Below are 13,919 nucleotides of genomic sequence, written 5' to 3' on the forward strand. Positions count from 1 at the left end.
TAGTGGGTTTTAAAAAAAATTTCACTCAAATTGGATAAAATTTGGCCAAACTATCCAAAAAATTGATTTTTTATACTTTATGACATCATCAAAATCCCAAAAATTTGATTTTGCTCTATCACACTCAAATTTTATCAAATTTTTACAAACCAAACATGTAATACCACCAATTTTGGGTCATGTTTTTCAAATCTTTCATTCAATCAAACGTATCTACAAGAATTTTCATAAATGAGCTATCACGGTTTCTACATTTCGTACAAGGGCTACTATTACAGAATAACTAACATGAAAAATGAAAAAAATGACCCTAAATTAGTGGGTTTCAAAAAAAATTTCATTCAAATTGGATAAAATTTGGCGAAAATATCCAAAAAATTGATTTTTTATACTTTATGACGTCATCAAAATCCCAAAAATTTGATTTTGCTCTATCACACTCAAATTTTATCCAATTTTTACAAATCAAACATGTAATCCCACTAATTTTGGGTCATATTTTTCAAATCTTTCATCCAATTAAACGTATCTACAAGAATTTTCATAAATGAGCTATCACGGTTTCTACATTTCGTACAAGTGCTACAAGTAGAGAATAACTAACATGAAAAATGAAAAAAATGACCCTAAATTAGTGGGTTTCAAAAAAAATTTCATTCAAATTGGATAAAATTTGGCGAAAATATCCAAAAAATTGATTTTTTATACTTTATGACGTCATCAAAATCCCAAAAATTTGATTTTGCTCTATCACACTCAAATTTTATCCAATTTTTACAAACCAAACATGTAATCCTACTAATTTTGGGTCATATTTTTCAAATCTTTCATCCAATTAAACGTATCCACAAGAATATTCAAGAATGAACTATCATGGGTTCCACATTTGATACATGGACTAATATAAGCGAATAACTAACGATCGAAAATGTGTTTTTTCTTCATGGAAACTGTGAGTAAGGTAGTCCAATTGTATTTTATTTTGCAAAGTAATAAAATATCAAGTCCGTTATTTTTTCATAGCAAAATTAATAAAAACATTGCCATTAAAATAAAACTACGGCATTATACTTGTTCCAAACAAGATCATCATACAAGAACAACAACAATACCTAGATAGAAAATATTAAAAGTAAACACACCTGAGAGACTTTACATACCATTAAAATTGATTACATAACATTAACTACTTATCATATTATTATCAACTGGATACCATGGAGAAAACATGTGACAATTATTATATAAAACCAACATCTTATCTATCTCTAAAGAAAAGTGGAGAAGGGAGGGGAGAGCATAGCATCTACCTGTTGTTAAGGATAAAGATATATTGAAAATAATAAAGATATTTGAGACAAAAAGGATATCTTCGTGACTTATTTATAAAATACTATTATAATTAATGAAAATCTTCAACTAATGGCGCAAGAATAGCTCATAATTCGTTGTGTGCGTAGTCATGGTAGGGACAATAAAATCGATGCCAGCGCTTCGAGTGAAAAATTTTGGCGATAAAGGACGCTGTTATGACTAATTTACAGTTCTTTACATGTTAATGTTATAGAAAATGTCAAATTAAAATTATTGAAAAACACTAATTAATTAAACTTAATGCATTAAAAATTGTGAAAACAAGAAATCAAATTGCACAAATATTATTTTTCAAATGTAAATTATCATAATTATTTATTTAAATTTGTGATCATATTAAATTTTCAATGTAAGTCATAAATACAATTCATACAATTATATATGCATCCATACAATTCTATAATTAAAGAAGTGTATCGTTACCATGGTAACGCTTCCTATAAAACTCACGCACGGTGCGAATAGATTAAAATGATCTACCTTGTATATACAAAACATTACAAGTTAAATAAAAACATTCTAAAATTAACTCCATTTTGTATCAAAATCGATGCAATGACGTAACAGAATAATAAACATCGAATTATTAACAAGTTTTCCCATTTTAAAATCGAGTTGAAAGATTACTCAACAATATTTTCTAATGTTCTACAAACAATTCTATGTATCTAATTGAGTACATGTTAACTATTATCTTGAGAAATAAAATATACCGATTGTAAGCAATCTCGTTAGCCATATAAAATATATGAAGTAATAAGAGTTTTTATGGACGTTCTTATGTATAAAACAAAGATAGTATATGTGTTATGGTTATGTGTTACTGTGTGGATTGGTATCTGAACAACTTTAAGGTGATTGTAAAACCTACAGTATTTCATATACCATGGACTACACCAGCCCATCACAACTATTAATTAAATTAATTTTGTTGCAACGGCGGGAATCGAACCCGCTATCCTAAGCATACCGCGGACGGGACTGGTTACGCCTTAACCAACTGAGTTAATAGGGCGAAGAACTCTAGTTACTTCATATAATATAAATGGCTAACGATATGGTTTACAAATTGTATAGATATATAAAATATTATCGGTTATTAATAATTGCTATTGTATTGAGTGTTGAAGTTGTTCACATAACAAGCTGACTCAAGTTTTTACCAACATTATACCATATACCGTGTACATACCATATATACCATCATATACCATGATGGCATATACCAAGCCAACACAAGTGAAGAGCTTTTTTTTATATTAAGGATATGAGCGAGATATATAACACAACAAGAATAAATGCTTTATGAGATGAAATCGATAACTTTTCTCAAGGATAAAACATAACACATCTATATACGTGTATACAAAAAACTTATCCTATGTGTGTGTTATGGGCGATAAACGAATTAACTCATTGCCAAATTATTTCACTCATAGCTCATTATGAATGGATTTTTTGATTTGTGTCCTTTCGTTAGTTATTTGGACTTAATGAAAACTATATTTTGAAGTTAGTTCTCTTTTGGAGAACCCAAGATTATAACCTATTCAAAACTGTATATTTTTAAATTTGTACCTTCTCCCCTACCGTGATTAAATAAAGAACATAAAATTCAACCTTCTAATGACGTTAAACTTTTAGAGCTTAATATTATGACTGAATTTCATTATTATACCATGTATATATGAAATATACATAGTATATTAAGTTTAGTCCCAAGTTCGTAACGCTTAAAAATAATGATGCTAGGAAAAAAATTTTGTCATAGGTGTTCATAAAATCACCTAATTAGTCCATTTCCGGTTGTCCGTCCGTCCGTCCGTCTGTGGACACGATAACTAAAAACGAAAAAAGATATCGAGCTGAAATTTTTACAGCGTACTCAGGACGTAAAAGGTGAGTTCAAGTTCGTAAATGAGCATCATAGGTCAATTGGGTCTTGGGTCCGTAAGACCCTTAATGAAATTAATGTTCCTTATTAAAAATTAAACAACTTTTGTTTGAAACATTTTTTCGTAAACATCACTGTTTACCCGGGAGGGCGCAAATTAGGCGAAAATTTTATAATATGTACTATACTTGAATATCAGTTATGTATGTGTCACATATGTTTGTATGTGTAATGTGATAAAGAAATCAACACTGACTATGCATGGTATTTCAACAATTAACTCAGTCAATTGTTTGTTTTCACTTGTTCATAATAAAATATGATTGTTATGAGTGAAAACACCAAGAAATGGGTAAGTTCGATAGTTGCCAACTAAACAAGTATATGTTTTTCCATACAAAGCCTTATTTATTTATTTATAAATATGTATAGTTTTTGTGTCGTGTATCCGTGTATCTCTGTATCCGTGTATCCGTGTATCCGCAATGTTATGTATATGTAGATTGAATAAACGTCTATAGTATCTATTTTTATGTTGTTTATTATCAAATCGTAATATGACTAAAAATTCTATTCGTAATTTTATATGGAATATTAAAGTGCCTGCGGGAAACACTTTTATCATTTTATTTTTAGATAGAACAAGTGAAAACAGACAATTGACTGAGTTAATTATTGAAATACCATGTATAAACAGTATTGATTTCGTAATCGTTTGTTTTTTTTACATCGTGTAAGTATAGAAAGATAGTCACTTTTAGATAGCCACTGTCGTGAGACTCAAGACCTAAGTGACCTATGTTGCTCATTTACGAACTCGATCACACTTTTTTATTTACTCGATTTCACTCTCGTTTTTGAGTTATCGTGTTTACGGGCAGACAGGCGGGCAGACTTCCGGAAATGGAAAAATTATTATTCACGCATTATCAAATAGAAGGGATTTTTTTTTGTAGATTTCCACGAAACAATGCTTATTTAAAACATTTATTTCGAAAATCGTTAGCTTTTGGAGAAAATTATGTCATTATTGTTAAATTTAGTTGAACGAAAACACATTAGCTATAGAAAAATGTTTTAGCCAATCGAGGAATTTCGCCTGTGTCTATGGCTTTTATCTGAAAATGTAGTTTTAAGGTCAAATGTCTTTGATCTTCAAATGATCTCGAAAATCTACTTGGACTCAAAAGTTAAAAGCACAGACGAAAAACCCTTTATTGTCCTTGATAACTTTTTTTTTAAACAATTTCTAATGCGAGTATTTGATTTTTCATCTTATTTCATTAAATCCCTCTTTATTTTACGCTAAATGAAAAACTACGATTTTTTTCGTAGAAACTTGTTTTAAATTTTCCGGTCAAAAAAAGTACCCTATTAAAAATTCCACAGACAAATAACTATACTTTAAAGACCCTTTTTTAAATAATGAAATAAACATACACAGAAATATTTTTTTAACGATACCAAAATTTTTATAAAGTGTACTTTTTTGAAGTAGAAATATATTTTCTATATTTACATAGAATTTTATGAAAAAACCAGAAGTTTTAAAAATATAATAAATACATTCATACAGCGCAGCGGTGTTTGGTGAAGATACATATACATGCATATAGTATTTTAAAAACAAACGAAATACTCTCTATCTCTGAAAAAGGTACTTGAAAACAAATAGGAAAAAAATAAACTTCAACTTCTCTAGTCTAGTGGACGACGATGTTTTCATATGGAATAAAAAAATAATAATAATTGTGACAAACAGATGCAATGGATACGTAGGTAATAATCCAAAGGAAATCGTTGAAATTATATAAATTTAGATGAATACCTAAATGATTCCGTTACACACAAATCACACATTTGCAATAGATGTGTTATAAGGTTGACCACTATGTGTGTGTGTTTGTCTGTTTGTGGCATCAGAGAGTCTAAACGGATGGACCGATTTTAATTTTTTGTTTCTTTTGAAAGGTAATTTAATGGAGAGTGTTCATAGCTATGTTTCAAGTGTGAGTGTAGGATTCCGTACCGGAAACAACTAAAAAATCTTTTCGTAATCGGTTCCAACGATCCTATTCGTATCCTTACCCGTTCATTCAATAGCGGAATATCAATTTTTTTTAAAGATGAGTTTTATGAATTCAAGATAAGTGGACCTTTCGTTTCACAATCAATCAACGAAAGTTACAGTTCTTTTAAAAATGCTACCACCTCAGGGATTTCCGACCACATATTAGGAAAAATTCTTTATGGGTGATCTCGAATTTAAACCCCAACATAAATTATGATGGTATAATATTTTGACGAGCAACATTTTCTTCAAGTTCATTTCTTCGACAACGTTATGTAAATTTATGGCAAACCTATGGTTATTCATATTCCAATAGTTATGCTCGAGACTTAATAAGAGTTTCAGCAATCCGGTGCTTCCAAATTTGGATACTCGGAAAAGGTGCTTCCGCGATTAACTTGTATGCTTTTTTTTTCAAATCAGCAAATGTTTGTTACCCACCATGTGAAGCAGATGAATACAACGAAATCTTCAATACATAGAAAGTGTCTCATTTCCCTGTACAGTGTCGTTGTGATACTGTAAAAGGGGGATTGAATTCCTTTTCAATAATATAAGCAACACACAAGTCAAGTGTTGTTTATTAAAAAATAAAACTTGCTGCAAATTATTACCATATTTTATCATTTTCATTATTGTGTAGGTGGTAGTTTGTGTGAAATGTTCAACGGTGTGTGTTCGAATGCATCACGGACGTATACAGTTAAAACCGTTAATAACGCGATGCTTAATTATAATACCGGAAAGTTTCATCAACAAGAGACAATGATTCATCAGAATATTTTTCTATCTTCGTTTTAAATTTTCTAGAGTAATTAAGCCTTAAAAACCATTAAAATCCATTTCATTTTCTTAAAGGTAATACGATCTAGAAAATTATACCGGAATTCGAATATCGGAAATCGATTTTCGTATAGGATTTTGGTCAATATCTCAATAATGAAGCATCCGGCTAACAAATGAATACGATTTTTGTAATAATTGGGTCATAATTACCTTAGAAAGTAAGTTTTATCGAAATTGGAAACAAAAAGATTTGCTCGATTTTTCCAAATTTTTTTAAGGGGTACCCCTTAGAAAAAATCTAACAATCACAAAGAACTTTTTGATTTTGATAAAACTCGATATATAGAGTATTTTTGACCCAAAAAATACAAAAATCGAGTTTGTAAATAGATAAGTCGAGTATTTTTTACGATATTGTGCGAAATCCCGTATAAAATTCCATAATTTGAATTTATTCTAAATTTAGGTGTTTTTAGGTCTTCTTTTATCAAACCTTTTTATAAATTTAAAGAAATATATATTGCGGATATTGCTGTAAAGAGTTTTCACTGTATTTCATACACATCTCAGTATATTATGTTTAACCCCAAAAGTAATTGATTCAGAATAATATAAAAACAACAGTTGTTCAGTGTTAGTGTTAGTGTTTGTATATAATTTTTATGTAAATGAAATATCGTAATGAATTTATGAGTTATGAATTGCATAAGTTTATACTTTTAATAATTATGTAAAAGTCTGCAATATTTTCATATTTTTATACGGTTTCAATTTTTTACAAACATTTGGGTGGTTGTTGGTAGTTTTATATATCGTTTTTAAATAAATCTTAAAATAAAACTTTAGGGTTAGTTGTTGAATTTATTAAAAACTTTCGATTCATTACCTGATTCAGATTTGATATATCGGACCATAGTGTTCATAGACTAAGGAACTATTTTTCAAAATAAGGGAAGCTACCATTGCCATCAGAAAAACTTCATAGACTAAGGCACTATTTTTCGAAATAAAGAATGCTACTATGGTCCTCAGAAAAACTGTTCTATTCAGAAAATATTTTAATTCTAAACACGCCCTGAAAGTAGGCAAAATACGAAAAAAAAAAACCAATTTGTTTAACTTATAAAATATCTGATATCGATCTTTGTATGGAACTATGAACTTTTTTACATTTATTTCAAATTTTTTGTGTACTTTATAAGTCAAGGTCTCTCATACATTTATACATTTAGTAACTTTTGTTATGTTAATACATTATACCATCTAACATATGAGAGTGAGACTGTTCACTTCAATGGAAAACGCACATTACGTATTTTCAATTGGACAAAAAGAAATGAAAAATTAACTCAAGTTGGTTACGCCCTAGACTTGATATCTAGGACAACCGGATTCGAATCCCGGCTGCTGTGTAATCTTTTCGAAACGAAATGCATTTTGATTCTTTGGGTCAAGATTATTTTATTAAGTTTTATTGAAATAGGAATTTTACTTTGGAAAAAACGAAAGCATTACAGAAAAATCTTTTAGGTACGGAATTGGTTACATCTAAGTATACAGAGTAATAATTTGGACCCAAAAAATACAAAAATCGGGGTTTTTTGTGGATTGGGAGAATATTTTCTATTGGGCGGATATTTTGGGGAGATTTTCAGCAGTATCTTAAAAACTAAGTGTCAAGATCTAAAATGAATTTGTGTCTTTTTAACCCTCGAACTAAAAAAAAAGGTGTTATAAGTTTGACCGATATGTGTATGTGTCTAATTTAATGAAGAATGATCTTAGCGCGAATTTAGGGTTCTGTAGGCGAAAAACCTAAATAAAGGGCGATGATATTCAAAATTGGTTGAGTTTGGAAAAGGCTTAAAGGAAAACGGTAATTTAATGGAGAGTCTTCTTAGATATGTTTTAAGTGCGAGTTTAGGGTTTCGTACAAGAAAAATTTGCGTGGGGTTTTTAAATTTTTTAAATTTCACTTGTACACTGTATATTCCACAAATAGAGACAAAAAAACTTTCTTGATATTTTTGTTGAAAAAATACAAAAGATCATGGATCATAAAATCGAAAAAATCATAAATAATTTTAATAAACCACAAATATTTGCAAATAGATACATTGTTAGAAAAAAATTATAGAAATACTTAAATGAAACAATAATTTACCAATTTATATTCTCACATTTCATTTTCAGTAATTCTCTAGACACTAATAAAACGAAAAAATGTTAATAATTTTTTTGATTATGTTCAAGCATTATTAGACCAACACGACATGTTTCCTATATTACAACCTTATTACGACAACATGTAAGTTGTACTTGTACGAACTAGATTCGACATTCGTATTATAAGTATATAACATTTAATGTAGGTCAGAAATGAAAACTTTTCTATATGGAACATAAGTTATAATAAAAAAGCTTTTTTTATTAAAAAAAATAAACTGTACAAATTAAACGCCTAACATTTTTATATTATTATTATTATTATTATACTTCCGAGTGTTCTAGGAAAACTCGATATACCAAATTAAAATAGGGCAATATTAAACGATAAAGATATTTTGTGTTTGTTAAGGAAGTTCCCTCACCAGTAATAGAAAAAAATAAATTAGTAGAAAATGATCCAAATTTTGAGTATGTTGTAGTTAACGATACATATTATTAAATCAAAAAAAAAATTTGGGTATCTTATCGATCAATTAAGAGAGTAATTAATTAATTAAAAATACACTAAATAACATGAGGATGGTATGTTATTTACTGTATTTTTAATTAATAAAAACTCTCTTAATTGATCGATAAGATACCCAAATTTTTTTTTTGATTTAATAATATGTATCGTTAACTACAACATACTCAAAATTTGGATCATTTTCTACTAATTTATTTTTTTCTATTACTGGTGAGGGAACTTCCTTAAATATAAGGTTTCAGTTATATGAGCGTTGATTTAAACGCACGTTGAACAGATGTGCCCTCGCGGAATAACAGCGATGTTTACGAAAAAATGTTTCATACAAAAGTTATGTTAATTTTTTTATAAGGAACATTTTTGTTGTTCTACGGACGTGCAAGCGGGCAAACTTTTGAAAATGGACTAATACTTGGGACAAAACTAAATATGATTAACTTGTTATCCAATGTTATTGCTCGAGTATTTCTGAAAAGTATAGTATCCGCAATTAAGGAAGTAATTAACTTTTTTAATTCTGGCCGAGTTATTGCGAGCACTACTGAGTCATTGCCATTTTTAAAAGTGGTCCCAGTAAAACAATTGACTAATAATTCGGCTTTACCTTGAAAATTTTACCACATACGGCTTAATCATGGGTACCAGAATTTTCACATGGACCTTGAGTATGAGCTTCACTACTTGATAAACGTTCATCTCATGCTTCCCATTTTTATTATGACAATTTCCCAGTTAATATCATAGACCTTTTCATCGATTTGATTTTGTTTCGGACAGTTGTCAAAAAAATTTACAGCCTAAGAAAGTTAAATATATTTTAATTTTTTTCAAGCAGTGCCTTTTGACAAGGATAGAAGATATAAGATATGTCATTACTTGATTGAAAACAGTTCCAAACAAAAAAGAATCATTTTGTAAATGAAAAGCTCTATTCCACGAATTTAAATTACATATCCCCTTAGTTTAAACAGTAACAATCCAGATTTAAATTCTGATATTCGTGATTTTTGATGTGTTCATGTTAATGTACACGCATATCTTGTGTCACATATTCTAGTGAGGTGTTACTTAGGAAACATATACAAAATATTGAGTTGCTATTAACGACAGTTACTGTTTAATAACACAAGTCAAATCATTTTTATATATTTTGAACTAAATAGTAAAATTTAGTGAATAGTTAGTATTATTATAATTATTAAAAATTAATATGACTGATTTGGAAAAAATACTTCAGTCGAAAGAGCAAGCCGAGAATGTTGTCGCATTGAAAGGTGATGTCGAACAATTAACGAAAGATGAATCCACGAAAAATGAAGTGTATGTATCGGATATTGGACAAGGTGATCATAAGAAAAATGTATTACCTCAAAATAAAGATATATTAAAGAAATCGAAATATCCACCGGATGAATGTTATGAACCAGCACATCCAACATCGAGTCATGGATGGTTAATGGATGATGAATGTATTGTCAAAGATAAATGGGTGTCCGAAGTCAAGGAAAAATTTCAAGTACCTGTTAAATCAAGTGTAGGAAATGGTAAGCTAATATTTTAATACTATAATCTAAAACGAGAATGCAGAGTGCCTTTTTTAAGTAACCCTTGAAATTCGAGAAATAAGTTTTATCGATTAAAATGCTTCAAACAAAAAATCTTGGGTCTATAGATTTTCGAGAATCAGTCTTCTATCAATCTCATTCTGTCGTTGATCTAATTTGGAAACAAATGAAAACAAACAATTGACTGAGTTAATTGTTGAAATACCATGCATAGTCAGTGTTGATTTCTTTATCACATTACACATACAAACATGTGACACACACATAACTAATATTCAAGTATAGTACATATTATAAAATTTCCGCCTAATAGGCGCCCTCACGGGTAAACAGTGATGTTTACGAAAAAATGTTTCAAACAAAAGTTGTTTAATTTTTGATAAGGAACCTTTTTTACATTGAAACTTTTGATCTATCTCTAACGGTTTACAAGATAGGTCCTACGAACCCATCACCCAATTGACCTATGATGATGCTCATTTTTTTACGTCCTGAGTACGCTGTAAAAATTTCAGCTCGATATCTTTTTTCGTTTTTGAGTTATCGTGTCCACAGACGGACGGACGGACAACCGGAAATGGACTAATTTGGTGATTTTATGAACACCTTTGACATTTTTTTTTCCTACCATCATTACTTGGGACTAAACTTAATATACTATGCATATTTCATATATACATGGTATAAAATGAGGTTTCCGGCATCTTAACAATTCCAATTTTCAAGGTTTTTGACTGCGGACATTTTGTAAAGTGCTCAACGAAAAATAATTGCCTGGCTTTGACAACTTTTTGTACTTTTTACGCGTTCCTAGAATCTCATTGAAAGGCTGAGAAATCTAAACACTTGTTTTTTTAGGTATTCGATATCAATTACAATATAAGAAAGCTATGCGAGAAGCGCTACAAGAAATGGAGGATGAAGATCGTAAACGTAATGAATTAAAAATTGAACCTTACGAATCAGAAAATGATAAAATCGGTAAAAATATTAAATTTAAACCATTATTAGAAGATAAAGAATATTTTTCAAAATTATCATCGAAATATCCATTATATCGAACACCAACAATGACAATATATCGGCATTTATATTTAACCGAACGATCGAGAACTGGTTTAAATACAGCTGGGATACCGGGAATGTCACGTGTTTCAAATCCAGAAATGTTGTGGAATAAATATTGTGGATTTACAACGCCAATTGATCAATTATTGGAAGAGCCTCCTGGAGGATTATAAACGATAAATTTTAAGTTCACTTTTTTTTAAAGTTCATTTTGTATTTTCTTAAAGAAGTAAAATAAATTTTTCATTTAAATAGAAATTTTCATTGATTTAATTTTACAATGGGAATACAGAACTTAATCCCAAGCCCAAAGCGTAATCTAAGCTGGTTTTATCTAGAAAAATTCCTCAAGTAAGCTTCTAGATCGTTGAGAGTCAGTGACTATCAATTATCCGTAAATCGTTAAAAATATTTTGCCCAAGCTTTCGGGAGGAATAAACCGAAAACAATGGCAGATGAGGCTGCATTTTCCCCAACATTATTTTCGAAGAGTGTTCAAAATTACTTCAGTGATGACTAACATGGGTGGAAATTTTTGAGTGAATTGCGCGGATACCATCATATCGAAGAATCCGTTTTTCATCTTATTTAATAAATTTGTAGGGCTTATGTCTATCGTCTTCTGATCCTCTGAAGTTTTATTTCATAGAATTCATTTCACAAAACAAAACATGGTGTACTACGCGTTCGATCTTCCTGTTTGAAAAATTGTAAAAAACAATAAAATTTACTTTTTCCCTTTAGCAACATCTCGCTTGATAATTTATTCAGCAAACATGGCAAACTGCGCTTTGGACCTCAGATAAGTGTAGTCAAAATGTCAGCCACAGAGTGTAACACAATACTTGACACATATTTTTTTCGAAGATAATCGAATTTTAACGATTTTATCCAGTGTGAATGTAAATATTTAACGCAGATTCCCACCGAAAAAAAAAACTAAGTGAAGCCTCAGCCAAAAATAATTCCGTAAGCATACGATAATACATAAATAAATAAATATTATCATAGCAGTTTTTTTCCATTTTTTTATATTCTCGAATAGCTTTTAACTCGACTTTCTATGTATATATAAGTCTGTTGTAAAATAATAATTAGTCGTTTCATCGTGATCTTTGAATTAATTATCTTAAGTTCTCTGTACAAAAAAATTAATTAATTACTAAATTTCAAAGTATACTCACAAATGAAAACAGATATTACAAGGGAAACACCCAAATAATAAGAAGAAACATATTTTTTATGCAAATTAAATGCAAATTGTCAATTTATAAATAAATATATAACAAACAAAAAAAATATATCAAAGAAAATTTAATGAATGTGTTTATTCCATTAAGAGCGCGCGCTGCAACCATCATCATACTACTATAACTAGGGTTGCCAACTATATTTTATAATAACTTTATTTTAGGTAAATATAATTTATACTGTTTTTATAGAAATAAAGTTTTCGAAAAAACTGTTTTTCCAATCTTCCAACTATGATGCGTAACACACTCATGTGAGTAAGAACCGAACTACTCATCGTTATTTGTAATTTAAAACCATAGAGAAAAAAATCATAGAGCTGCAAAGTCGCCACCAAACGTTTGATGGCAGTAAAAAGACGCAGATAAAGTAGGCGCGTATAGCTGTAGAGACACAGATAAAGAAGGAACGCAAAGCTGTCTTCGTCTCTCTTACATGTCTACTATTTTTTCGGAATCGACGAGTCGACGCGGTGAATCAATTTTTAGCTAGAGATATGGTTAACCTCGACTTCAAAAACGACGAAATTGCTCACAAGGAAATTACTGGTTGGAGTCGGTACTTTATTAAAATTATTTTTCAATGTGTTTTTGAACATTTTTCGTCCTTTCTATTTTTGGCAAAAAATTTCATTTTACACTTTTTAGTTTTTGTAGTAGCAAGAGACTTGGGTAGCCAAAATGGAAGACACTTGGGGTTTCATTCGGTATAGATTAACACGCTTGTTGGGTATTTCATGGCGCTGTCTGATTATGAGGGCAAAGCCAAGTGCTAGGTTTTTTGAGTATTCATTTAAATACCAACTTTTTTTTTGCCAAAAAAAATTGGCAACCCTACTCCCAGTGCAGCCTTTATGATACGGTATATTTATAGAAAAGCAACGATACAATAGGCAGACACAGGCAGCTCCAGCATCGAATATTAATATGAAATGTCAGAGAGAAAAGGTTTTTCTGTGCTTTGTATTCGTCTACTACTCGACGTTATGGTGAATTGTTATGAAGCTGGGGTAGTTGAGGAGTCAATCGTTCGTTCGTTGTCTGATGGAGGAATTGGGTGGAAATTAAAATATGATGTTAATAAATATTATTCACTTATATAAAATGTAAATAATGAAAAATGTGAATATTTTATAAAAAAAAGTAGCTTCTGGTTGGCGTCACTTGTGAGATAGTCGTGAGGTTAAAATTAAGTACAATTGATTTAATAAAGCCA

The 13,919-nt window shown here is 29.8% G+C and overlaps 2 protein-coding genes across 3 annotated transcripts in view; one reads left to right on the forward strand and one right to left on the reverse strand.

The window, feature by feature from the left end:
- LOC123300041 (stress-activated protein kinase JNK) overlaps positions 1 to 13,919 on the reverse strand; it is a 137,597-nt gene that overhangs the window by 114,145 nt on the left and 9,533 nt on the right. The gene's annotated exons all lie outside the window — the stretch shown is intronic.
- LOC123300042 lies at positions 9,985 to 11,630 on the forward strand. The gene is made up of 2 exons (XM_044882509.1): positions 9,985 to 10,364; positions 11,244 to 11,630. The coding sequence occupies exons 1-2, from the start codon at positions 10,031 to 10,033 to the stop codon at positions 11,624 to 11,626; spliced, it is 717 nt and encodes a 238-aa protein (XP_044738444.1). The 5' UTR covers positions 9,985 to 10,030; the 3' UTR covers positions 11,627 to 11,630.

This window comes from Chrysoperla carnea, chromosome 5 (genome assembly GCF_905475395.1).
Source record: "Chrysoperla carnea chromosome 5, inChrCarn1.1, whole genome shotgun sequence".
NCBI classification, from domain to species: Eukaryota; Metazoa; Arthropoda; class Insecta; order Neuroptera; family Chrysopidae; genus Chrysoperla; species Chrysoperla carnea.

Bases quoted from the DNA above. Each gene is read 5' to 3' on its own strand.
- LOC123300042 (XM_044882509.1), top strand. From the start codon at position 10,031: ATGACTGATTTGGAAAAAATACTTCAGTCGAAAGAGCAAGCCGAGAAT. The intron at 10,365-11,243 runs GTAAGCTAATAT...TTGTTTTTTTAG, and splicing joins TAAATCAAGTGTAGGAAATG to GTATTCGATATCAATTACAA.